This window comes from Microcebus murinus, chromosome 25 (assembly GCF_040939455.1).
Source record: "Microcebus murinus isolate Inina chromosome 25, M.murinus_Inina_mat1.0, whole genome shotgun sequence".
NCBI classification, from domain to species: Eukaryota; Metazoa; Chordata; class Mammalia; order Primates; family Cheirogaleidae; genus Microcebus; species Microcebus murinus.
In genome coordinates this window covers 5,568,745-5,595,857 of record NC_134128.1, presented here as the reverse complement: position 1 = coordinate 5,595,857, position 27,113 = coordinate 5,568,745, and the positions used below count along the sequence as shown (strand labels likewise).

Sequence of the window (27,113 nt, the reverse complement as noted above, 5' to 3'; positions counted from 1 at the left end):
GAGGATTGCATGAGGCCAGGAGTTCGAGACCAGCCTGAGCAACATACTCAGACTTTGTCTCTATGAAAAAAAGAAAAAATTAGCTGGATTGGTGGCATGTGCCTGTAGTTCCTACTACTTGGGAGGCTGAGGCAGGAGGATTGCTTGAACTCAGGAGTTTGAGGTTGCAGTGAACTATGTTGACACCACTGCACTCCAGCCAGAGCAACAGAGTGAGACCCTGTCTCAAACGAAACAAAAACCTCTTTTTATGAAGAACCATGTTCATTCATTTATTCAACAGCTGTGTATTTATTAATGACATCTACTATGTGTTCTAGGCAGAGTTAGGCATTATTTAGATTTGGAAGTGAAAGAGATAAATAAGGTCTCTGCTGTCAGAGCAGTTAAACAAATAAATATTTGCCCATTTAGCCATTATTTACTTATTGCCTACCATGTGCTAGGCATTGTTCTGGAAATTGTGGATAAGGTAGTAAAAGGAACAAAGTCCATACCCTCACGTAGCTTCCATTCTAATGGAAGAATAACAGAGTAAGTGCAGAAGGCTAACTTTATGAAGGTTGGTCAGAAACGGCCTTTCTAAGTAAGTGACATTTGAACTGAGAACTAAAGGATGAGAAGGAACCAAAGAAAAGACTATTTGGGTTCAAACATCAATTACCCAAGTTAGGAATGAACTCACTATCATACATATTGGTTTGTAGCTTTTGGGGTGAGGATATTAAAGAATTTTATTATTGCTTCCGTTTTTTCAATTAGTTGTGAAGTTTTGTGGGAGGGGATGGACAGAAAAGAAGGAATAATTTAAGGTGAGAAAAATTTGAGGATATCACTTTTCCAGAGAAAAGTTACTATAGAAACCATGGAAGTGCACTAGGGTTGCTGGGTAATGCTGAGGATCTACTTATAGTTTTGTTATCCCGAATTTCAAGGGAAATTAGCATGGTTGTATGATTTTCTCCAGCTAGAGGAACAGGTGTGAAGAAGACATAGCATTTAACCAGAGTTGTTGTTTTCTCCCAGGTGATGTGGTGGAGAACAAGTGGAACAAGAGTGGTGAGGGGTTTGCATGAAGGTCACAGTAGTACAAGTTACGCAGCCTGTGTTGGGGCAGGAGGAATGAGTAAGAATGCAGTCTGAAGACGGTTGATGGACCTAAAGAAAGTGGGGAACCAATGGATAGATGGTGTGAATGAGGCTGAATGTCATTAGTGTGGTCAGACAAGTGCATTTCATGGGCTAATAATATGGATTATTAATACATATCTATTAACAGATGTGTTTCAATGTAGGTGCATACACATACAAACACAACTACAATCAAATTTTTAACATTGAAAAGAGTGTAGTTTCATAGACATAATTGAAAAAATGTGTGGGCCACCGAAAGTACTAAGAGCACTTTTCTTTACTTTTTTAATCTCCTTCCTTTTTTTTTCTGTAATTTTATCCCAAGTTATATGTAAAATCTCCTTTATAAAGTCACTTGACCTCATTGACCTGTTCTCTTAATTAATTGATTAATGAATTCAACACTATGCCAGGTGTTGGGTGTACAGGGATGATATCAGATACAAAAATGATAGCTGATATCATTACAAATACAATAATGAAATCAGTAGTGATATCAGATGTTGATATGATTGATAATGATATCAATAAATGATTTCATTGACCATATTCTTTTCATTAATTTATTAATCATTTCAGCACTTTGTCAGGTGCTGGGTGGGCAGTAATGATGTCAGGTAACAGCAGTGCAGAGTGCTGTTGGACCACCAAGGTAGAGCATTCAACCCACAGGGGTGGAGCGTGGTCACATTTGGAGAAAGCGACATTTAAGCTGAGACCTGAACATAAGTAGGTGTTAGAATTTAGCAAAGAAGCCACAGGTGGAGGTGGGAAGAGATCACTTTAATAGACCCTCAAGCAAGAAAGAAGTGGCATGAGGGGTCCAGAGCAGCTGGACTGTAGTGTATAAGAGCAAAAGTATAGAGAGGAGCCTAAGAAGTTAAGCAAGGGCCATATTTTAAAGGACTTGGCAGGTTATGTTAAGGACATTTCATCCTAAAAGCAATGGAGAGGACCCAGTTATTGAGTTTAACATAGAAAAGTGGCATAAAATATAATCACTTTTAATGTCATTTAATATCCCCAGCCAAATGTAGGTGAAACTGTACTTTTCATTATAAAATGTGGGATTTGCTTAAATGAGAAAGTTAAATTTTATCATCTCTAAGGTTCGTTCTAAAATTATTTGATTCATAAAGAAGTAAATCAAAGTGATATAAATATATTTCTCTTATTTTAATCTAAAAAGATTAGCAATTAATATGGAACTATATTAAACATACAATGGAAGCCCTGCTTGCAAAGCATTATTAAACTCATATTAATCTGCAAATAAGAAGAATTTAAATTAAAATTTTCTATGACTCTGAGGTATATTCAGTTACTGTTATATATTTTCTATCATATCAGTGAAAATATGAGATAATTTCCCATGAGTTTAATGTGTGCTGTTTAGTATCCCCAGTCAAATGTAGATGAAAATATACTTTTTCTCTCCAGGGCTTTAAACCTTTGACATGTTTCCATTAGTTGGAAAAACAATCATCTTTGATAACTTTCCTGATCCTTCTGATACATGGGAAATCACTGAAACGATTGGCAAAGGAACTTACGGGAAAGTTTTTAAAGTATCGAATAAGAAAAATGGCCAAAAAGCAGCAGTCAAAATTCTGGATCCAATTCACGTAAGTCACATTTTTTTTCACCAAAAAATGAATGCACTTTGTTTTTAATTATATTAAACAATTAAAAATCTGTCCATATCTTATCTTGATTTATTCATTACAATGTCATTCTACAAACAGTTATAATTTTGCAAATATGTAAAAGAAAAGTCTGCTTGTTTCCTAGTTTTTGTGTTTGATATGTATAGTAAGGTGCAATAAATACTTGATAAGTGAATGAATACATGCACAAGCATATAAATAAATGCACCTCTCAAAAGATTCAATATTATTAAAGTTGATTCAGTATTATTTTAGCTTCCAAAAAATTGTACAAATACAAATTCATGGGTTCAGAAGTAACCCTAATATGTCGTCTTAACCAGACCTTTTCCTCCTGCATTTATTTAGGTTTCAGACAGAATTTCTCTTAAGCCACACTGAAGAGGATTTTTAAAAAATTAAATTTTTTTCAGAGAAGGGAAATTAATTTTCTGTTGATTTAATGAAACATATTGATTTTGTAACTATAAGCACTTAATTTGTTCTTTTGCTTTTATTCATAGCATTGTACATATATGTTTTCCTAAGAAGTATTTATTTACTCTTCATTCATTTTGTCACAAGTCAAATAGAAAAAGATTTATAACCAAGAGATTATATCTTAAATAAATTTAAATGTATCCAAGTATTTTACAAAAATTGGCTTTTTTAAATTAAAGGAGTCTTACCATTATGTATTTTTAATTAGTAATTTTCTCTCCAGGAGAAGGATTAAAAGAGCAGGATTAGAAGGTAGTAGAGTTGGAATCTAAACCTGAATTCTACACTAACCAACTCTGACTGACCGCAACTTCTCTGAGCTTGACTTTCTTTCTTTAAAATTAGAGATCAGTACAATGAACACAATTCTGGTGATGGGCACACCCTAAGACCTGACTTAAGCATTGTACACGATAGCCATTTAACAAAAACACTTGTACCCTCTTAATTAATATTTTGAAAAAAAGAAAAAAATTTGAAAACACAAAAAAGAAAAATGTTGCCAATAAAGTATACATTGGCAACATTAAAAAAAAACCAAAATAAACAAAAAATGTTGTATACATTTAGAATGTACTGTTACATTAAATGGATTTTTAATATGAAAGATTGGTTTATAATAGCAAGTCCATTGTTAAAAAGGAAATATAATGGCAATGGCAACGTCAACAGACCAAACAATGGTCCAGCACAACAAAATAAAAACTAGGATATGAAACATTTTATAACATAAGACATATATTTATATTTCCATTATTAAATCCAATATTGGTAAAACAATTGTAACAAGAGCATGCTATTTTAAAAATAAAAACTTTATCTGTTAAAAAAATAAAATTAAAGCACAGATCTAAAATTTCTTTCTACCTCTGTAATTCCAGGATTCTGTAGGAAAACAACAAAGACATTATATGTCATTGCAAGAACAATATTAGTAAGGATTTTTTTTATTACTCTGTGAGTTGTTTCATGTTTATGTGGTTTTCTATAAATATGACTAAGTGACTAGCTTGCATTTTTATTGATAGAATAGAACCTATTCTACTTCTGATGAATGGGCTTTTAGTTCACTAAAGGTTATGTGCTATCTTTTATAATTTAACTATTTTACTTTTTTTTAGAAAAGTAGGAATTTAGTGTTTGTATGGCTGGTTTAATGATAGCTTTCAATTACCCTGTTTTCCAAAGAAACAAAATGAACCAGCGTTTTAGTACTAAAAGGTTTTGTTTCAAATCAATAGCTTTGCCATTGTAACAAAGTTAATAATACAGAAAAAAAGCAAAATCATCTGGAATAGTTCTCCATATGTTTCTTTCTAATTGCATACAAAAATAGCCTTTTATTTATCCCTTTTAAATTCAATAAAATTAATATAACTTGAGATGCACTTGATTAGCACGAAAATCACAATCTCTCTCCTTAAACAAGATAATGAGAAATTTCAATACAGAATATTAAATACTAAGCACAGTGAAAAACTATTATGACTTTGCTGTGATAAAATTAAATTCTATATTTAGTAGTCTCTGTTTCTTTGACATTATTCATGTTTTTCTCACAGTTCTCTTCTTATGACTTTTTGAAACTAGGACATTGACGAAGAGATTGAAGCAGAGTATAACATCTTAAAAACACTTTCTGACCACCCTAATGTGGTCAAATTCTATGGAATTTACTTTAAGAAGGATAAAGTCAATGGAGATAAGCTCTGGTTAGTTCTTGAGGTAAGCGTTTCAGCATTATTTTTATGGGTGGAAGTTTGTGGTGTGATTCTGGAATGACAATATTTATGTAACATTAATAACTGTAAAACAATTCTTCTAGTATGTGCCTGACTGGTCATGTCCTCAGTAGAATGCTGTGCTTAGTTCTGGCCTTGTCATCTTAAAATATACATCAGGAAATTAAAGGGAAACCACAAAGACTATTAAAGATTAAAAGGAAATAAATGACTCCACAATAAAAGACTAAAGAAACAGATTATTTTTCCTGCAGAAAAACAAGTTAAAAGGGATTTCATTATAATATTTATTCATCTATATTTTGTTCATTTAACATGTGACTGAGGCTCTGTGCCAGGTGCTATAGAGACAATTAGAGTTAAATGAGGCTTCATTAGACAAAAATAGTGAGCTGTGATTTTCTTTTTCTGTCTTCATTGAATGCCAATGACTTAAACCACAGAACCAGGTATTAGATTATTAAATATAAAATGTCCTATTTCCTTAAGTACTAAGTTTGACAGCTGATATTTCTGACATTTCACTTTGACACTTCTTGTTTTATTTTTATTGTGAAGGTACATCCTCAGTCTTTCAAACACACATTTTGGCTTGTGATTATCTTTCAAGCTTTTTCTTAGAGTAATTTTTGGGAAACCATGGATAAGTCAAAAATTTGTGTTATTTTCGAATATGAGTTCCATTGTGGAACCATAGCAGTGCACACAGCTCAAAATATCAACAAAGTGTTTGGGAAGAATGTGGCTAATGAATGTGCAGCACGTCAGTGATTTGATGATTTGAGAAGTTGTTCTGGGGATTTTAATTTTGAAACAACATGGGTAACCTGAGACCAAGGTGGATAATGATGAGCTGAAAGCCGTGGTGGAAACGAATCCATCTCAACCTACATGTGAATTAGGAGCAAGGTTTGATGTTACTATTCCAACAATATTGGACCATTTGAAACAAATGGGTAAGTTAAAGAAGCTGGATAGATGGGCTCCACATGAATAAAACAAGCATCAGCAGAGAAATCATCTCGAAGCTTACCCTTCTTTGCTGTCATGTTATAAAGGTGAACCATTTCTACACCATATTGTTATGTGTCATGAAAAATAGATTCTTTTTGATAATCACAAGCGTTCAGCACAATGGCTGGATAAAGATGAAGTGCCAAACAGTCCAAAACCAAATAATCATAAAAAAAAGCTAATGCTGTCTGTTTGGTGGTCCAGCACTGGTATTATCCACTACAGATTCATGAAACCTGGTCACTCGATTACAGTTGATGTCTACTGCAACCTATTGGATGAAATGATGAGGATGCTTGTGTTTAAGCAGCTGAGACAGGCCAATCTTCTTGCAAGATAACACTTGACCACATGTTGCAAAAAACACTGTTCAAACTACAGAAGCTGGACTTGGAAACTCTCTGTCATCCACCGTATTTACCAGACCTGGCACCAACTGATTACCGCTTTTTCCAGGCTTTGGACCACTTTATGCAAGGAAAAATATTCAATTCTCAGCAAGCTATGGAAAACGCCTTTTGCAGTATTATTGCCACTGGCTCTCCGGTCTTCTTTGCTGCTGACATAAATAAGCTACCCTTACTATGGCAAAACTGTGTTGATAGTTTAGGTGCATACATTGATTAATTGAACCGATTCTTGTTTGAGAAATAATAAACTACACTTCTGATTCAAAATTGGACATTTCATATTTAATGACCTAAGTATTTACATTTATGGGGAAGAAAGCTTACTAAAAATGATGTCGATATGAAATTGCCAAAGGGAAACTGTAGAGTCTTCCTTTTCAAGTCCTGTGCTTGAACAATATGCTCTCTAAGGCAGGAGTACTAGAAGGTTTTTTGCTAAGGTGACTGCCCGTCCTAGAAAAATTCAATTTTTCTGATTTTCATTGAATATTATTCAGATGGGGTAACCATTAATTATACTAAAATTTATTAGAATTTTTAGAAGTTGCTTTATCAAACCCAGGGACAGTAAATACCTTTGACTACTGTTAACAACATATATTTATTGTGTTCATCATTTTATTAGCATTTGATTATTTCTTTTTGAATGTTCCATTGGTTTTCCTGATATGACACTATCTTAGTCTGTTTGTGCTGCTATAACAAAAAAAACACACACTGGGTAATTTGTAAAGAACAGAAATTTATTTCTCACAATTCTGAAAGCAGGGAAATCTGAGATCAGGGTACCAGCAGGTTCCATTGTCTGGTGAGGCCTGTTGTCCACTTCCAAGATGGCACCTTATTGCTGCCCCTTCTGAGGGGAAGAACGCCGTGTCCTCATGTGGTGGAAGGCAGAAGGACAAGCAAGCAAAATGTGTGAAGCCTCTTTTTTAAAGGTCTTAATCCCTTCACCATGGAGGGACCTGCATGGCTTAATTACCGTTTTTTGTATTTTTTTGTTTTTGTTTTTGAGACAGGGTCTCATTCTGTCACCCTGGCTAGAGTGCAGTGGTGTCATCATAGCTCACTGCAACCTCAAACTCCTGGGTTCAAGTGATCATCCTGCCTCAGCCTCCCAAGTAGCTGAGACCACAGGCACCTGCCACCATGCCCAGCTAATTTTTCTGTATTTTGTAGAGACAGGGTCTCACTCTTGCTCAGGCTGGTCTAAACTCTTTTTTTTTTTTTCCCTTTTATTTCCTCATACAATGGGGGTACAAATATTGTTAAGGTTACATATATTGCTCCTGCCACCCCTCCCCCACCCCATCGTGCCAGAGCTTCAAGCATGTCCAACCCCCAGGTGGTGCGCACTGCTTCCATTATGTAAGTATACACCCTTCCCCTCCTCCCCCCTCCCGCCTGCCCACTACCTGATAAAAGTTTTTTTTTTTGACATTTTGGTTACATTGTATATCTTTGCCTCTCCCTAAAAAGGGTTAGAGGTAATCCCTTCCCCCCGACAGTGCTCACCACATCCCTAAGATGTGGGTCTCCCCCAACCCCCGAACCCCTGGTGAGCACTGCCACTATTTGAGCACCATAGATTTAATCAGTCAGTACCAATTTGATGGCATGTAGATGTGTAGCCCATTTTCCAGATCTTGTGTCGCCTCGCTTTGTATAATGGGCTTAAGCTTAATCCAGGATAGCATAAACAGTGCTAGCTCACTGTCGTTTCATAGAATTGAGTAATATTCCATGGTGAGCATATACCAAATTTTGGTTATCCACTCATGAATTGACAGGCACTTGGGTTGTTTCCATGACCGTGCAATAGTGAATTGTGCTGCCATAAACATTCGGGTGCAGTTCTCTTTATAATAGAATGTCTTATGCTCTTTGGGGTAGATGCCCAACAATGCTATTGCTGGGTCAAATGGTATTTCTATTTCTAGCTGTTTTAGGTATCTCCAAATTCTTTTCCACAAAGGTTGCACTAATTTGCAGTCCCATCAGCAGTGTAAGAGTGTTCCTGTCTCTCCACATCCTCACCAGCATTTGTTGTTTTAGGATTTCTTAATACAAGCCATTCTCATTGGAGTTAGGTGGTATCTCATTGTGGTTTTGATTTGCATTTCTCTGATGATTAGAGATGTTGAGCATTTTTTTTATGTTTGCAGGCCATTATTCTGTCTTCTTTGGAGAAGTTTCTGTTCATTTCCATTACCCATTTCTTGATGGGGTTGTTTGATTTTTTCTTGTTAATTCTTTTAAGTTCTAGATAGATTCTTGTTATTAGACCTTTATCAGAAGTGTAGAGAGCAAATATTTTCTCCCATTCTATGGGTTGTCTATTTGCTCTAATGATAGTTTCCTTGGCTGTGCAGAAACTTTTTAATTTGATCAGATCCCATTTGTTTATTTTTGATGCGGTAGTGATTGCCTTGGGGATCTTCCTCAAAAATTCTTTGCCTAGACCAATATCTGATAGAGTTTTCCCAACATCTTCTTTCAGGGTTCTTAAGGTTTTATGCCTTAGGTTTAAGACTGTTATCCATCTTGAATGAATTTTTGTGAGAGGTATGGATCCTGGTTCGCTCTTCTGCATATAGCTAACCAGTTTTCCCAGCACCATTTATTGAAGAGAGAATCTTTTCCCCTATTGTATATTTTTGTCTGCTTTGTCAAAAATTAGGTTACCGTATACTGATGGTTTCATCTCTGGTATCTCAGATCTATTCCAGATATCAACGCTTCTGTTCTTGTGCTATTACCAGGCTGATTTAACTAATATTGCTTTATAGTACAGCTCGAAGTCAGGAAGACTGATGCCTCCCAGTTTGTTCTTTTTACTTAAGATTGCTTTGGCTATACATGTTTTTTTCTGGTTCCATACAAAGTGTAGAATTATTTTTTCTAGATCTGTAAAGAATGCTGGTGGTATTTTGATGGGGATTACATTGATTCTGTAGATCACTTTAGGTAATATTGACATTTTAACAATATTGATTCTACCAATCCATGAACAAAGTAGATTTTTCCATCTGTTTACATCATCTGCAATTTCTTTTTTTAGTATTTCATAATTCTCCTTGTATAAATCTTTTGTATTTCTTGACCTCAAGTCATCCTCCTGCCTCAGACTCCTAATTACCTTTTAAAGTCCCCCCACCTCTTAATGCTGTCACTTGGCTATTAAGTTTCAACATCTGAATTTTGGAGGGGATATATTCGAAGCACAGCAGGTATAATAATCATGTATAAATTATATTATTTTCATACTTTATATTCATATTATATATTATATTCATATATATTTATATTCATATTAATTATGGTTTAAAAATGTTTCTACAAATAATGGATGGTCATTGTAAAAAATACTTGAAACTATAAAACTTTTCTATTTAGAAAATACTTGAAACTTAGCATTTAAAATATTTACTTCTCTTTTTGTATGTTTACAATAGTTTACAATATTACTCATGAAATTATTCTATTTTTTCACCTAGTATAATTTCAGATTGACTTAATTATTGTTCTTTTTCAAAGTAAATACTTGGTTAATAAAACATAGGTAATACCAAAGGGATGCTTAGATAAAGCAGTAAAAATGTAGATCCAGGTTAGTGGTACCACCTTCTCCTGAGCATGTTCATACTTTTGATGTGCTGTGATTGCTGCACCTGGAAAAGTATAGCTGAGGCTCTCTACTGTCTCCTTTAGTAATCCAGGTTCTTAATTTTGGCAAGGTTGTCCATTGCACTTCTAGAACCCTCCATCCTCCTATCCCACTCTGGAGGTCTGTCATGCATCTGACTTCTTTGAATCTCTCTGCTGCTTACCTGGGTGGAACCTACCAGTTCCTGGACTCCTTGGTCTTCTCTTTCCAAGTTTACAGCTCCATTTTGCACATGATGTAGAAGGATGTGCCTCACTCCATTACCCACATTGCTGATGTCACCCAATATTGAGTTTCTTCAGTTCAGTTTCTATATGGAACAAAACCTCTAGTCTCTGAACCTGTGTGTGTGTGTGTGTGTGTGTGTATGAGAGACAGAGAGAGGGAGAGAGAAAGAGAGAGAATGCTCAGGCAGGCTTCTGGATGTGGATATTTTGTCTGTGGGAAGACAGGATGCCAAGCCTTTTGATTAGGGACTTCCAAATGACCCCTTATTTTCTGCCCCTCCACTCTTAACTGCACGTCGACCTCTGCTATTCCCTACCACTGCCTGGGTTCATCTTCTCAGGTGACCTCAAAATAGCCTCACCACCTGTATCAGTCTGTGGCTTCCTCTGCATTGCTAAATCAGTTGCCACTTGCTTATCTTCTTTCCATACTGCAAAATTTTGTTGAAATCTCTTGCCTACTGTGCTCCCCTTTTTTTATTGACCTCTACTTCTTTATGGTTTATACTTTTTTATTCCTTTGCTATCATTTTAATGGTGATTCATGAGTGAGAAGAAATAAATTTTTATGTTTCACCTGCCACCTTTAATTGTACTATAGAGCCTTTCAAAATGTAAAATACTATTTTCAGGAACTCTTTCATTATCTGATGCTGTATATTATTTTATAAAGTTTTAAGATTTTTCAATAACCATTTATGTCCTTTAAAAATAGACTATTTGTGATTTCAGAATGACAGTTGATCCTTGAATGACATGGGAGTTAGGGGTGCTGACCCCTGCATAGTCGAGAATCCACATATAAAGTTTGATGCCCCCAAAACTGAGCTTTTAATAGCCTACTGTTGACTGGAAGCCTTACTGATAATATAAATAGTTGATTAACATGTTTTGTGTGTTATATGTATTATATACTGCATTCTTACAATAAAGTAAGCTAGAGAAAAGAAAATGTTATTAATAAAGTCATAAGGAAGGGAAAATATATTTATATTCATTAAGTGGAAGTGGATCATCATAAAGGTCTTCATCCTCATCATCTTCACATTGAGTAGGCTGAGGAGAAGGAGGAGGAAGAAGAGGAGGGGTTGGTTTTGCTATCTCAGGGTGGCAGAGATGGAAGAAAATCCACATATAAGTGGACCCCTATAGTTCAAACCCATGTTGTTCAAGGGTCAACTGTATTTTATATTTCTCTAGTTTAAGATAGCTTTATATTTTGAGATAAATCATATATGAAAACAAAGCTAAATTTTAATCATCTAAACTTGGCTATCCAAGTAATAGAATATAAATTATGAACTTAAACCATTTTGCCTTACATCAATGGAAAACTTTAGAGTTTACTTCATGTTTGTGTTTTTATATTTGATGTGTAATTGTGTGTAAATCCTTGATATAATCTTGAATAAAATGTTTATGTTTATATCATTCGAAACATTTTCAATAATGCATTTTTAGTTTTTCTTCCATGTAGACTCATTTGCAAATTAGCATTTAAAATGGAGATTCAGGTATTCTGTCTAATGTAGGCCTACACAGGCAAGGAAATAAGGTATACATCTTTGCCTAGAATTTAAAAATATTGAACGAGATAAAAAATATTGAATAAGATCAATCATTGTCTTTCATGCCTATCAAATCCCTATTCTAATGTCTTGGAATTTCTCAGTATTATCACTTGGAATTAGTTGAGAGTTAGAGACTCCTGATCATAGTGAAAAGCTTGCTTGAGAGAACACAAAATATGGATTAAAATAGTTTTGGAACATCTAGTACAAGTAAAACAGCATCCTGATATAATGAACCAGTTTCTTTGAACTTTGTCCTTATATTTTATTATCAGATGGAGATAGTGGAAATATCACTAAAGGGCTAGAGAAAAGAATAAATGTAGCTTAATAAAATGGTATTTCAGAAATCTGATCTATTTGAACTTGCAAAGTTGGAGGGGAAAAGCATAAAGAAAGCAAGAAGTTGGCAAATTATACATAAAATAATTGATTTGCATATGTAAATTAGACTAATTACATATACATAAGTGGCTAGACATACAATTACCTGATTTATAAACATGAATTGTGCAGGTGCTGCTTTAGAGACACTTTCAGAAAATGGGCTTATGGCATCAATACTTTGTACTACGAAATGACTGCTAATTATACCTCTTATTGTAATAAGCCCAAACAAGTTATTTTGCATGAGGATACCAAAAGAGGAGCAGTGGTAGCAATGTTACTCAGAAGGTCATGTTAACAATGTGTTATTAGGCTTTTACTGTGAATCCACATAAAGAAAGTGTGTCCGGGAGGGGGTGTCTCTGAACAATGAGTGACAACCCTTATTATAAACCTGGCTCATGGGGGTGGCCATGCCAACCTAGGCAAACCCCTGTGAGATGACTTGTCACATGGAAAAATTGTTTCACTTATATTTCCTTCCAGAATCGAAATCCTAAGAATAATGTTTTACCCGATCTTATTGGGCAGTCTATTTTCTTTCATTGTGATTTTTTAATTATTTCACTCCATTTTGATGCAATTTTTCTCTTTCCTGTATTTTTTCTTCATTTTATTATTATATAAATTTTGGAGGCTTTATTTGGGAATAATTTTCATCTTTCTCTGTATGTTCACTGTTAGACTCTAAAGGTTGCCCAGGTTTAGTAAAAGAGCATCAGCGTCTGGCCTTTTGAAATTCCAATTCCATAATTGAATGAGGTTTTATGCTGTGAAAACTGTTTCAGTTTTTTTGCAGAACATCTTTGGGGATTTTTATTGTCACTTAATAATTTAGTTTTTCCTATGATGTAGGTGTAAAGGGAGAACAAGTGTTTTCTGTTTGTTTTTACTTGTCTCATTTTGAAATATCTTATGTGTATTCCTCGTGCCTGTTGCTACCACATCTCTTGACTGACCTACAGGTGCCTCTTTTAACTTCATGCTTCCTTTATCCTCCCTCCCCCACCATGTTTACTGTTGAGGGTCAGTGTGAAGGATGAGGGGACCTAGAGGTGGGGGTTGGATTAGGTTTGTGCATCTGCTCACCTCCTGAACCCACAAACCAAAACACAGAGTGAACATTGAGTTAAATCAGCCTCGTATATTTGCTACTGCTGAACACAAAGGGGAAAATTGAGATCGAACTGTAATTTCTCCTTCTTGGTTGGATGAACAGCCACATTTTATGTGCATAAGGAAATCTAGACTCCTCTCTCAGGAGCTATTTGCTTAGGGTGTCTTCAGTCATAATGCAACCAAAATCCAGAGTTAGGGCATCTTGCTGTTAAAAGACCCTTTCCCTCATAATCCAATCTTAGCCGTAATTGCTCCTTCCATGGTGGGGCTAGCGACTGCATTCTATTATTCATCTGAATTGCTTCTGATTTGTTCAGTCTTAATAGTGACATTACTTTTCCTCATTGCTTTCCAATTATGGCAATTTTTCTCTTTGAAATTATATCCCTTTCAGGAGATCAAAGATTGGCAATTACAGGTGGTATTTGAAAGCATGAAAATTCAGTAAAAATAGTCATAAAGCCTCTCAAATTTTAGGTCATTAAAGTGGTTTTCATAGACATAAATACTACTTTCATGTGTCACACATTATTGGTTATTCTGTTTTTGTACTTACATCTTGTAAGTAAGAGAAGGCCTGTCCTGAGGAAAGGAAACATAGGATGATAGAAAAAGGATGAGTTAGAATGAATGTGTGCTTTCTGTTTGCTCAGCTGTTAACCTTTAATGTTATCACCCCAGAGATAACATGTACATAGAAGGGAACAGAAAGCTTTGGCACACTTGTATATTCGTGAGGGGTCTGGAGAAGCAGGGCAGGCGTGGGGAGCTGGGCTTCTGAGTCCCTGAGCTAGCACACATTGTTCCTTCCTCCGTCTGGCAGTTCACAATGACAGTGGAGTAGCGGACTGACAGCGTGATTCCTTTCATGTTCTTAGAACTGGAACAACCCTTCTCAGCTCCCATGCAAAAAGCTGTTATTTGGTGTACCTACAACGGAGCAGACAGCCAGTTACCTAGAGTTGTTTCATTTTGTGTTATTGTTTAAAGGGCAAGATGAAAAAGCCATCTAAGTATACCTCTTTATACTCTTCTAACTTAAGAAAAATATAAATAATATATTTAAGTCTTTCTTTCCTAATCATACTACAGCACTTGCAAAAGCATCTGCTTTACTGAATAAGAGTGCAAGTTTGTAGTATTACTTCAGAGGTAAAAAACATATATATTTATGATAACAAGAGATGTCTTGCCATTTGATAAATTAATAGATTTTTATGGTATACATTAAAATATTTCTTCTGATAAGTTACTTTCTCTTTGTTATCATAGATTTCTTGTTGATAACATTATCAAGGTGTGATGGTGTTTTCCCAAAAATTTTAAAGCATTTCAGGGTGAGGGAACTGTTCTGTATTTTGATTTAGTGGTTACATGATTACCCAAAATTACCAAAATACCAAAATACTTCCAATTACGATTACCAAAATACTTCCAACTGCATACCTGAGTCAATTATATTATATGTCAATGATACCGTTAAAATACTGCTTCTAGTTTACACATTAGAAAAGTAATGTGAAGATTTTACACATTACAAAAGTATACATTAGAAAACATGTATTAGTTGATGGTCCCAGTTTTCATTAATATTTTGTCAGAACTTTATTGGAATCCAGAGTTTTGTTTCATTAATGTGCTTTATTGAAATTAAGTCAAACATGTCACATATTAGAGGTGCTTTCCATACCATAAGAGCAGATTATCTCCTGTCATTGTGTGTATGTGTGTGTGTACGCATGCATAAGTTTACAGAACTTAAGTATATTTGTCCAGTCATTTATTTATTCCATATATAGTAGTCTCTTACTTTGAACCAGTCATTTTGGTAGGGTCTTGGTATTCGACAGAAAACAAGACAAACTCAGTCATCATGGAGCTTACAGTCTAGTGGTAGGGAAAGAATTTGAAAACTAAATAAAAAATTAATTAAGTAGTTATGTATTTTTATTAGTGCTATGAAGAATATAAATGGGCACATTAATAGAAAATGAAAAAGAGAAAACTTTTAATGAAAATAGTAGTCAAAGAAGGCCTATCTGAGGAGGTAGCATTTTAATTTGCTACTTGTACACACAGAAAAAGAAGTTTTAGTACTTTATTCTTTGAAATATTCTGCAAACTACTGTAATGATAAGAATCCCACCATCTTGAACCTCCTAAAGTAAAAACTCCAAGAATGGAATCTTGGAAACTATTTTTTCTAATAAACACTAAGGTGATTATTTTCAAAGGAATGTTTGGAAAACATTGTCAGAAGTTTTCAAATGATAGTGTGCATAAAAATACTCTGTGGCTTATGCTTCTGGCCATGACAGTACAAGTATGGACTCTTTTTATTGTACCATAAACAACAAGAAAACTGGACAAAATATATTTTTAAAAACCCAACACCTTTGAAACATTGGAGAAGTGACAGTTTAGGACTGTGCCATTGGGAAAAGGACACAAATGAGGTGAACACTGCAATGACCTCATCTTTATCCTTAGAGGCAATTCTAGACCACAGGCACCAGGATGGCATTCTCAAGGAGACCAAAGCAATCTTGCTGATCTGAAAAGACTAGAAAGTCTGAGGTGGCTGGGATTTGCAGAGAAAAGGGAGTTATACAAAATAAATAAATAAAGCTCTGGAATTCTACATAAAGGGTTATCTACATAATTTAAAAAAAAGATATAAAGGTCTTTGAAAACCAGGCTGGGTACATATAGAATGAGACTTCAGGCAGTTGGTCAAAGAACAATAACCAGAGAAAGAATTACCATAGGGCTATATATAATCTGTACAAATATTAGAGTTTGTGCAAGATTGAGAGATACTTATAACCAACCAAAATGAGGAAACTTTGTTGAACACCTGAGGCATTTAAATATTATATTATGAACAATTTAATAAGTTTGGCAACTTAGTGTTTTTTGTCTTCCTTGAAAGACACAAATTATACAACTGACATGAAAAGAAATAGAAAATACAAACAGCCTTATATTAATAAAATAAATTTAATTCATAATTTAAAACTTTTCTACAAGGAAAATTCTAGGCCCAATGACTTCACTGATGAATGCTATCAAATATTTATTCTAGTTTAATTCTACAGAGATACAGAGATGTTATTGCTGTATATCTCTATTCCCTCTTCCTTATTTTCATGCTATTTTTGTTATACACATTGCATCAATAAATGGTACAATAGTACATTTTTATTATTTATATAGTTTTATGTATTTTAAAGAAACAGAAGAAAGAAGAACAACTATATAATTATGAAGTTTGTTAACTTTCTTATTTAACATTTCTGGTCCTTTTTGTTTGTTCCTATGAATATGAGTTACTGCCTTGGTATCATTATTTCAATACAGCTTTGCTCCATACCCACCCCTTTTATACTATTGGTGTCAAATATGTTATATTTCCGCATATCATAGGCCCAGCAATACAACTGTATACATATTGTTTTATATAATTGCTTTTTAAGTCAGTGAATAAAATCAGAGTTCGATTCCCACAGAAACACTGACCACTTCACAAAGTCATGGAAATTAAACAGTCTATTGCTGAATGACTATTGGGTCAAGGAGGAAATACAGAGGGAAGTCAAAGATTCTTCAAACTAAATGATAATGGGGACACAAGTTATCAAAATCTGTTGGATACAGCAAAAGCATGCCTGAGAGGAAAATTAATAGCATTAAATGATAACATCCAAAAAAACAAAGCTCAAAAATCAACAAACTATTAAACCATTTCAAGGAACTGGAAAAGGAAGAGCAAATCAATTCTAAAGCTAGCAGAAGAAAAGAAAGATAACTAAGATCAGAGCAGAATTAAATGAAATTAAATCAGTTAAGAAAAAAAGGATGAAATATGCATTTAATCAATATATCTTTACTCTTTTATGATCAAATGAATTACCTTTACTAGTGCTCTTGGTTTTCTTGTGTGGATTTAAATCATTATCTGTGATCACTTAAACTTTCATTCAAAAAATTTTCCTTTAGTATTTCTGATAAGGTGAGTTTGCTAGCAATGAGTTATCTGTTTTGTGTACCTAGGAATGCCTTTATTTCCCCTTCATTGTTGAAAGATAATTGTTCTGTATATGAGAAACTAGCGGACAGTTTTTTCTTTATCACCTTGAATGTGTCTTCCTCTGCCTTCTGGCCTACACTGTTTCTGGTGAGAAATCAGCTGTTGATCTTAGTAAGGTTCCCTTGTGAGCAGTTCACTTTTCTCCTGCTTTTGTCTTAGGCTTGCAACATTTTTACTGTTTGGTGACTGACTATGGATTTCTTTGTGTCTATCCTACTTGAGTTCGTAAAGCTGTAAATTTATGTGTTTCATCAAATTGGGAAGTTTCAGCCATTATTTCTTTAAGGATTTTTTTTCTGCTGCTTATTCTCTCTCCTTTCTTCTGGTCCTGCCTTTACATGTTTGCTGATATTCTTACATTTCTCTGAGACTATTCATTCATCTTTATTTCTTCTCTCTTTTCTTCATATTTCATAATCTTCATTAACCTATTTTCAAGTTTGCAGATTCTTCTGCCAGTTCAAATCTACTGTTGAGTCCCTGTAGTGAATTTTTTTATTTTTATTATTGTACTTTTCAACTCCATAATTTTCACTTGGTCCTTTTCTATGAGTTCTGTCTTTTTATTGATGAGTCATTACCATCAAACCTTTCTTTACTTTTTAAAGCAGGGTTTCCTTTTGTTTTCTGAACATGTTTATAATTTCTGCCAAGTCCAATGTCTGGGCCCAATCACAGGCCCTACTTTTGTTGTTGTTGTTTTTTCATATGTATGTGTGACATTTTCCTGCATGTCTGTAGGAAAGAAAATTCTTTGCATGTCTGTAAAAGAAAATAAAAATCTCAGGAACACCTCTCCCAACTCCTTATGCAAAAGAGGTAAAGTCCCCGGGCACCTGTGAAGGACCAGCTCCCGCAGAACATTGATTAGGGAAATTCCTAGCTGGCCTCCCAAGGAGGACATGCAGATTGTAACATTGGGTCCACAGGCTATGCCACGCTCCTAAAACTAAATCTGCTCAATCTCACACTAATACCGAATTACAAGTTCATCTTTACAGGCAGCAGAACAGAGACAAGACTGGATCAAACATTCTTCCACCTACCCAGGGAAATCTATATAATTAATGCTTCTTTCACTCCTTTTTTCTAATATTCTCATTATCTTATGTAAAATGTAGATTTTCTTGGCTCTCACAAGAATATAACCATTTTTTCTCACTCTCCACCCATCCTTCTTCCCACCCCTCTCCTCTTTCTTATGCCCTATTCCTCTCAAATACTAAAACTTCCAAATTCCCCTTTGAAAAACAGCAACAGATTTGTCTGTGGTTTGTATTTTTTTCTGGGCATGGCCTCAACTTTGGCTTAATAAACCTCCATCGATTGAGATTTTTGCCTCAGTCACTTGGGTTGCCATATCTTTTAGATAGATAGATAGATAGTTGCTGTGTCTTTTAGATAGATAAGAAAGAAAGAAAGAAAGAAAGAAAGAAAGAAAGAAAGAAAGAAAGAAAGAAAGAAAGAAAGAAAGAGAGAGAGAGAGAAAGAGAGAGAGAGAAAGAAAGAGAAAGAGAGAAAGAAAGGAAGGAAGAGAGGAAGGAAGGAAGGAAGGAAGGAAGGAAGGAAGGAAGGAAGGAAGGAAGGAAGGAAGGAAGGAAGGAAGGAAGGGAGAGAGAGAAAGAAAGAGAGAGAGAAAGAAAGAAAGAAAGAAAGAAAGAAAGAAAGAAAGAAAGAAAGAAAGAAAGAAAGAAAGAAAGAAAGAAAGAGAAAGAAAGAAAGAGAGAGAGAGAGAAGAGAGAAAGAGAGAGAAGGAAAGAAAAATGGATTGATTTTATTTTTGGTTGAAACTGAACATTTTAGAAAATAGACTTAAAATTTGCAGGCATTCTTGATACTTATTCCTCTGGGTGAGGGCTCCTGTTTGCTTGTTTAGGGCCTTGGCTGCACTGTGTTAGTGAAGACTATTTCCTCCACAGCATGAGGCTCTGATGTTGCTCCTCAGAGGTACAGCCTCGGGCATGCACCCAGTCTCCCCTTAACTACTTGTTAAAACAGTAGTTTTAACAAGGCTCTGTCTGCTTCCCTGCCCTTCCTATTAAGCTGTCTGCCTCTGTAGGTATCACACCCAGCTATTAGGCTCCCCTAATTGTCAGCTGACTCCTCTACTGATTTAAGCAGGGTTCTGGGGCATGGATTGCTTCACAATCTGCTTCAATTAAATCCAGGCCTCCTTGCAGGAGTACATTTTGTGGCTAGTCTTTGAGGTTTGTTCTGATTCCAGAAGAGTTCTTAGCTGTTTCTTTGATTCTATTTGCTAAGCTAGCTGGTTTATGGTTAGCTTATACTCATGGGGTTACCAGCCTCCTTGTAATTGCCAAGATTGCCATTGTTTTCGAGAGTATTCTTGGGCTTAAACTTCCCCACACTCTCTCCTAAATGAAGTCGGGACTACTGGGGAGCATTTTGGAGTTCTCTGTTCTTATGGCCTGCCTCTCCCACTGGGCAAGATCTCTGAGCCACTGTTCTGCAGCTGGCAGCAGAGACAGAGGGGGTTCTATCTCTTGGAGTGACACCCTCCTTCACAAGCAGAGCTCTGGACCAGGGAGGTAGCCTCTGGTCTGCTGAACTTGCCTCTTCTGGTGTGGATCCTATACCCTGCGAGCAAGCTGGGGTGAGAATGATTGGGACTCTATTATTGTCAGTCTGCCACACCTGAGTTGGAACCACCACTGCATGAACGGGGCTCTCCTTGCACTCACCTTGAATCTATCCTCTGTAACATAGAGTTGGGGAGTGTGTGAGAAATGCTTGGGGTCTGCCCCTCTCAGGAGAATACTGTGGGCTTTGAGTGGGAACTGTGGAGAAAGGGAACCCCATCTCCTTAGCAGCATCCACCCAGCATAGAGCTTTTGTCACACTTAGATGGTTGAGGGTGTGGAGGAGAGACTGGCTCAAGAGTCACAGGCTCTTGCTGTTCTTACTGATTTTGTGTTACTATCTGAATGTTTCTTCATTTGCTATATGCCCTTATGACAATTTCCAAACAACTTTAAATGTTTGTTTATTTTTCTGATTGTTACTAGTTATTGTTTTTTATTAGAGACTGGGTCCATGAGTTATCCACATTATCATTCTGGAAACAAGAGTCCTATGAAATATTTAAGAAAGAAATAATCAGTGTTGTTGACTCATTTTATGAGGCCAGCATTACACGGACAATACAAGACAAAGACATTGCAAGACAGCTTGTCTAACATTCCACATGAACATATATGCAAATATCCTTCAGAATGTTAAATTAAATCCAGCAAGGTATAAAAATATTAATATATCATAACTGAATGGAGTTTATTCCAGAAATGCAAATTTGTTAAAGCATTAAAAATTCATTGTACCATAATTGCATTAACAGAATCAAAGTGAAAAAAAAATCATGAAAAACATGTGCCAAAATTCAATACCCATATGTGATAGACTCTCAGCTTACTAGGAATAATAGGAATTTTACTTAATAAAGTGCACCCACCCAATTTAAAAATAAGTGAGTAAAAACTTTGCACACTGTTTCAAATATATATGTGTATGTATATGTGTGTGTGTGTGTGTGTGTGTGTGTATATATATATAATTCAATATCTTTAGTTTTGGGGAAAATTTAAATTAAAACTGCAATGAAATACTATTAGCTACCTGCTAAAATGGTTAAAATTTAAAAGACTGATAATACCAGACCTTGATGAGGTTGTGAGGCAACTTGAACTATTACACGTTGCTTATGGCAGTATAATTGGTGTGATTACTTTGGAAATGTATAGTATGTCTCATAACTTTACACATATACTTACCATATTATCCAGAAGTTCCACTTGTAAGTAGGTATTTGCTAAAGATTAGTATTTACAAAAACATTCAAACCTTAGTATTGATTGCACTTTTATAAAATAAAGTAAAAACTGGAGTATTTAAAAAGTAAGAGTTTCTGCTATTGTGGCCTCATGGAGAATATGGTTAGTTTGAGCTAATGGTCTTAAAACATTCTTGGAATAAACAAAACAATTGAAAAAAAGCAAAAGTCAGAAATGCTAACTACAGAAATTAGCAAACGTTTTCCAGAAATTTGAGTAAAAATCTCATATCCCCTCCTCACATTGGAAAGACAGAATACATTCAAAGAACTTATAAAGACTGTCTTTGGAAGTTAGTGCCAATAATTTGTTTATAGAATATGATCCCTCTTGATTTAGGTTGTGTTTTTAAATATTTGACTACAGTCAGGTTGGAAAATTCATTTTCCATGCTGTTCAGTTATTTAATTAGTATAGCTTTGGTTTGGAAAAATCATACTCTAATTTTGTTTGATTACAGAACATTAAGGGTCTATTTTAGCATTGTGTTGCAAAGATATACTTAATGGTTTTTTAGTCTCCCATTATAAATACCCTATTTGGTCTATCTTGGTAATTTAAAAATTGCATTGGCTAGATATGACATGATTTGTTCACCTGGATGCAATTATTTTTAAAAGGAAACATAAGGTCATTTTTATTTTTTGTAATCTGTTGCCTAATTCAAGAATATTTGCTTTCATTTTATTATTTAATCCTTATTCAATAAGAACAAACTCATATTTCAGTTTTAATATTATTTTGTTACTTTTCTTTATATAGGAAAGGCATTTCATGCTAGTTGAGCAAAAATAAATTTCATCTAAGACCATACTTGAAATTTCACTAATCATAAATAAGGAATTAGAGAGTCCTGGTTACAATTGTATTTGGAGGAAGATTTTTATTTTAGGAAGATTTTTCAGCTACAGAATAATTTGTGGTGTATTGATACTTAGTACCAACAGTGTTGGTACTAAGTTGGTACAAATTCCCACATTTGTCATATTCGTCCCTCCTCTCATTTCTTTTTCATTTTAATCTGACTCTTGTTGAAGTTTCATCCAGAAAGTCCTTTCCCATTCTAAAAATTAAACCACTGATCCTGCTTAGGCATGTACAGCCTCGCGCAATGGTTCCCCTAACAGCAAACACAACCACCAAGCAGGTAAACTAATACACATTCAAAAAAAAAATTAAAATATTTGATTTAAAAAATTTTGTCATTTGTGATTTTCTCTCTCACTAATCTCTTAATAATACTTAAAATAATTGGGAGAGTATTTTTTTCTCAGTGTAACAATAAATAAAATGAATAAATGAAGGAATGAAATAAGACCTGTGCTCAAGTCATATAAGGTGAGAATTCCGTGATTTTGAAAGAGAAGAGTATAGACTTACACTGACTCTAACTTATGGAGCCATAAATGCTAGAAGTTAAAAATCCTTAGGTACATCTTTACAAAAGGGATGAACAAAAGAGAATGGCATTTCCCCTTTCTCTTTGTTCCCCATCTCACTACCACTTCCAGCTAGACAATGAGATCTCCTGTTACAAATAACACACAGGAAAGTCTATATTTAGGGGGTACAGGAGTGGGGAGGTTCTGTGTCTGATTTCAGTGTTGCTATCGCTACAATTTTATATGATTTTTTTTTGGTTTATTTTTTACTTCCAAATCTCTGGTTTCTAAATGTGAATTATTTTTTATAAGATTATATATAAGATTATTATACCCAGTACAGTAGAAGGCATAAAGAAAGTAAGGCTTCAGATATTTTCAAATATATTGTGTTATCTGTAAGTAAAATTTGAGTATCTGACTTTCATGACCTATTTTATTTCTTTCATATGGTAAATTCAGATAAAGATTTTGAGTTTGCTTGTTTTTTAACTGCCTTCTATCTTGAAAAAGTAAGTGGCTGTGTTTATTTGGAGTAGGAATGAAGTCAGATAGCTCGTAACATTGTATTTATTATTTTTAGGAAAAACTTAGCTCATATAAATTAGAATATTAGCTAATGATAGATCACAGAAATTACTAGCTTTGTTACATTTTTCAGATAAGTAATATCTTTTTTAGGGAATTTATCAGATGAAATTCAAGCAACAAAATGTGAATTTGATGCGGAGAGATTGTTTATGCTTTAGATGTCCATAGTTATATTTCAGATAGGTTTGTGTGTTTGACCCTCTGATAAGACACTACTGTTGCTAGTGGTTCATATTTCTTTTTCTTTTTGCAAATTGAAACTTTAGTCTGCTAGTGGTTAATGTTTTTGATGTGTGCACACTATTATTATGGCCTCTTGTGTACTACTTCATTATTTGGAAATGTCTGATTGTAATTTTTTCCATGTAGTTTTCTTGGATCTGTAAAATAGAGGTGAAATCATTATTTTTTGTTTTCTATCATCTGACTTTTCATAGAGTTCTTAGAAAATTGATATTCTTGTCTTTCATCTCACATTCTAGTGTAACTTTAATCAATCTTTCTTTCCATCTTTCTTTGAATGTGAGGGCAGCTCACATTTCAGCCTTGCTGAAAACTGCATTTTTGTGGAGTTATGTCTCTTGAACTAAAAGCGAGCTCAATGGCTTCTATATAATTAGAGTACAATGTTTGCAGTTATTAGAGTGAATGATACTTTTTCTTTTTTAACCATTAAAAAATGTCCCACTTTGGTTTTAATATATATACTTGTTTTTAAAAATCTAGTGAGGTGAAGTAAAGTCATAGTAAGAAAATGACTTAATTACCATCTTCTGATGGTCACAAAATATTATCTTAGTTTGGAGAAAAACTTTCTGAATATTACCAAAAAAAAGAAAAAAAACAGTGAACATAAAGAAAAAAATTGATCTCAGCATAAGGGGGTCATAAAAAATTGATAAATTTGAATATTCATCCTCCCCCAAAGTTTATTTCTTTATTCCAGGAGACATCATAAGTGAAGTTAATATACGAAGGCAACCTGGAGAAAACTATTGTCATCACATATGATAGCAGATTCTATTCTCTTCTTTAAAACCTTTTTCCTTTTAACTCAATGTTATCTGTCTGTGAAATTCTGTAGTACTTTGCACATAATTCTTTTATCCATGTAACTGTAATTCAAAACCCAACATACAGTCTAGGTAATTGTTTTTTCATCCCACTAATTAGAGGTTTTTCAACTTTGGTGCACTGTTGACATTTTGGCCTGGGTAATTCTTTGTTGTGGGGGTTCCTTGTGCATTGTTGGATGTTGAGCAGCATTCCGGCCTATGGATGCCAGTAACAGCTCCCAGCACTGACATTAAAAATAACTCTAAACAATGTGGAGTGTCCCCTGAGGCAACATCTCCCCTGGTTGAAAACCACTGTCCTGACTGTATTTTAAGCCTCTTGAGAGCAGAAACTATCAAAGATGTTTGATCAACTTTAAGACCTACTTGGTGCTTTGCATACAGTAACAATTTAATAAATATTTGTTTATTATAAAAGAATAAATTATGATTTTTCTAAAAATAAATTTTCTTAACCAAAGGCACTTCATTAAAATAGAGAATATTAAGAATATTTTCTGTGTCAGTATCTCACTTATGTAAAAATGTATTGCATATAAAATTCAACCATGCATAGAATAGTTTCTGAAAAGACAATCTAGGAGTATTTTATTTATTTTGAAGTTGGTGTAATTTTGTATGCTTTATTATTATTTCAAGTCCTTTTTGCATATTCTTGGTGTTGGCTAGGTTTTTAAAAAAATTAATAGACTTTATTTTTTGAGCAGTTTTAGGTTTGCAGAAAAATTGAGCAGAAAGTACAGAGAACTCCATGAAACTCCATCACTACTTCCCCTCCCTGCTTTCCCTGTTATTAACATCTTGAACTACTGTGATACATTTGTTACAGGTGATGAGCCAATAGTTATACATTATTATTAATTAAAGTCCATAGTTTGCATTAGGGTTCACTGTATTGTACATTTTATCAATTTTGACAAATGTATAATGACCTGTAACAACCCATTACAGTATCAAACAGACTATAGTTGCATTGCTCCAAAAATCCTTGGTGCTCTGCCTACACATCCCTCCCTCCCACCCCCTGAATCCCTGGCAATTGCTAATCTTTTTATTATCTCCAGTTTTGTCTTTTCCACAACTTTGTGTCATTGGAATCATATAGTATGTAACCTTTGCAGATTGCCTTCTTTTCACTTAGCAAGATGCATTTAAGGTTCCCCCAGTCTTAGTGTTGGCAACTAGATTTTGAACTCAATTTGGAGTTATAGCTTCTATTTCTTAGACGCTTTTGACTAATAGAAAAGTGTGCTGTAATAATTGGACATTCATATACAAACCACACATCACACCATACACAAAAATTAAGTCAAAGTGGATCACAGATCTACCTATATGTAAAACTAAAAACTATAAAACTTCCTGAAGAAATTATATTAACAGGAGAAAAATGTTGTAGCCTTGGATTAGGCAAAGACTTTTTAGATATGACACAAAAGATATGACACAAAAAAGCACATTCCATAAATTTTTTAAATGATAAGTTTAGAACTTCTCTTGAAAAGACATTTAAAACCACAAGCCATAGAGGAGAAAATATTAGCACAACACCTACTGGATAAGGGACTCGTATCCGGAATACTTTCAAAACTCAATAATAAGAAAACAAACAATTAGTAAAAACTAAATAAAAATTTGGACATTTCACTGGAGAAAATATGTGGATGGCAATAAGTATATGAAAAACTGGTCAACATTATTAGTCATTAGGAAAATCTATATTAAAATCACAATGAGATACCCCAACCATTTAGAATGGCTTTAAAAAAACACCTTAGGCCAGGTGTGGTGGCTCAGGCCTGTAGTCCCAGCTACTGTGAAGGCTGAGGCAGGAGGATCACTTGAGCCCAGGAGTTCTAGGCTGCAGTGAGCTACGATCATGACACTGCGCTCCTTCCTAGGTGACAGAGTGAACCCATGTCTTAAAAAACGAAACAATAAAAACACCTCACAGTGCTATGTTAATACTCTTATAAAAGACAAAACTAGAGTAATACAAGAATATTAACATAATAGTCAACTGTCAAATGTACAGCCAAAGAGAGGCCACACTTTAGAGAAACAGGAAAAGAAATTCAGTCTCCCTGCAGGGATTTTTAGGAATTGTGAAACTAGTCCTGAAACTTACGTTTTTTAAAATAAGTGGCTTGTAATTGAAAGGACACAATTTCTTTCAGTCAGTTGTCGAGTACTTTTGTGAGCCAGTCACACTGGGCCGCAGTGGAGGCAGTGTGACCCTGTGTTCTGCTTCTGGAGGACCAACACTCCTTTATTAGGGTGTCCTCTTGCCTGACACAGAAGAAAAATGCAGGCCTTGGAATGCAAGGCTGCACATACTCCTGTATAAGCTGAAAGAAGTTTTCTTTGAATGAAGACACCAATTATAAATGTTCCTCCCTTTCTTCATCTTTTTTGCATTTTTTTGAGACAGTGGCTCACTGTTTGGCCCAGGCTGGAGTGCACTTGGTGTTGTCGTAGCTCACTGCAACCCAAACCCCTGGACTCAAGCAATCCTCCTGCTTCAGACTCCCAAGTAGCTGGGACTACAAGCATGTACCACAACACCTGACTAATTTACTTTTTTAAGAGATGGGATCTTGCTATGTTGCCCAGACTGGTCTCAAACTTCTTGCCTCAAGCAATCCCCTCCTACCTCGGCCTCCCAAAGTGCTAGGATTACAGATGTGAGCCACTGCACCCAGCTGGTT

The 27,113-nt window shown here is 34.8% G+C and overlaps 1 protein-coding gene across 2 annotated transcripts in view; it reads left to right on the top strand.

Annotated features, from left to right (window-relative positions):
• The window catches only part of MYO3A (myosin IIIA), a 202,469-nt gene that overhangs the window by 10,026 nt on the left and 165,330 nt on the right, over positions 1-27,113 (top strand). Inside the window, exons 2-3 of one of the 2 annotated variants that reach the window (XM_075997482.1) lie at positions 2,575-2,759; positions 4,872-5,006. In XM_075997482.1, coding sequence (XP_075853597.1) covers positions 2,592-2,759; positions 4,872-5,006 — 303 coding nt within the window. In that variant the 5' untranslated portion in view covers positions 2,575-2,591. Of the gene's footprint in view, positions 1-1,641; positions 2,760-4,871; positions 5,007-27,113 lie in introns of those variants that run through there. The other variant, XM_020284090.2, reaches the window with a different exon arrangement.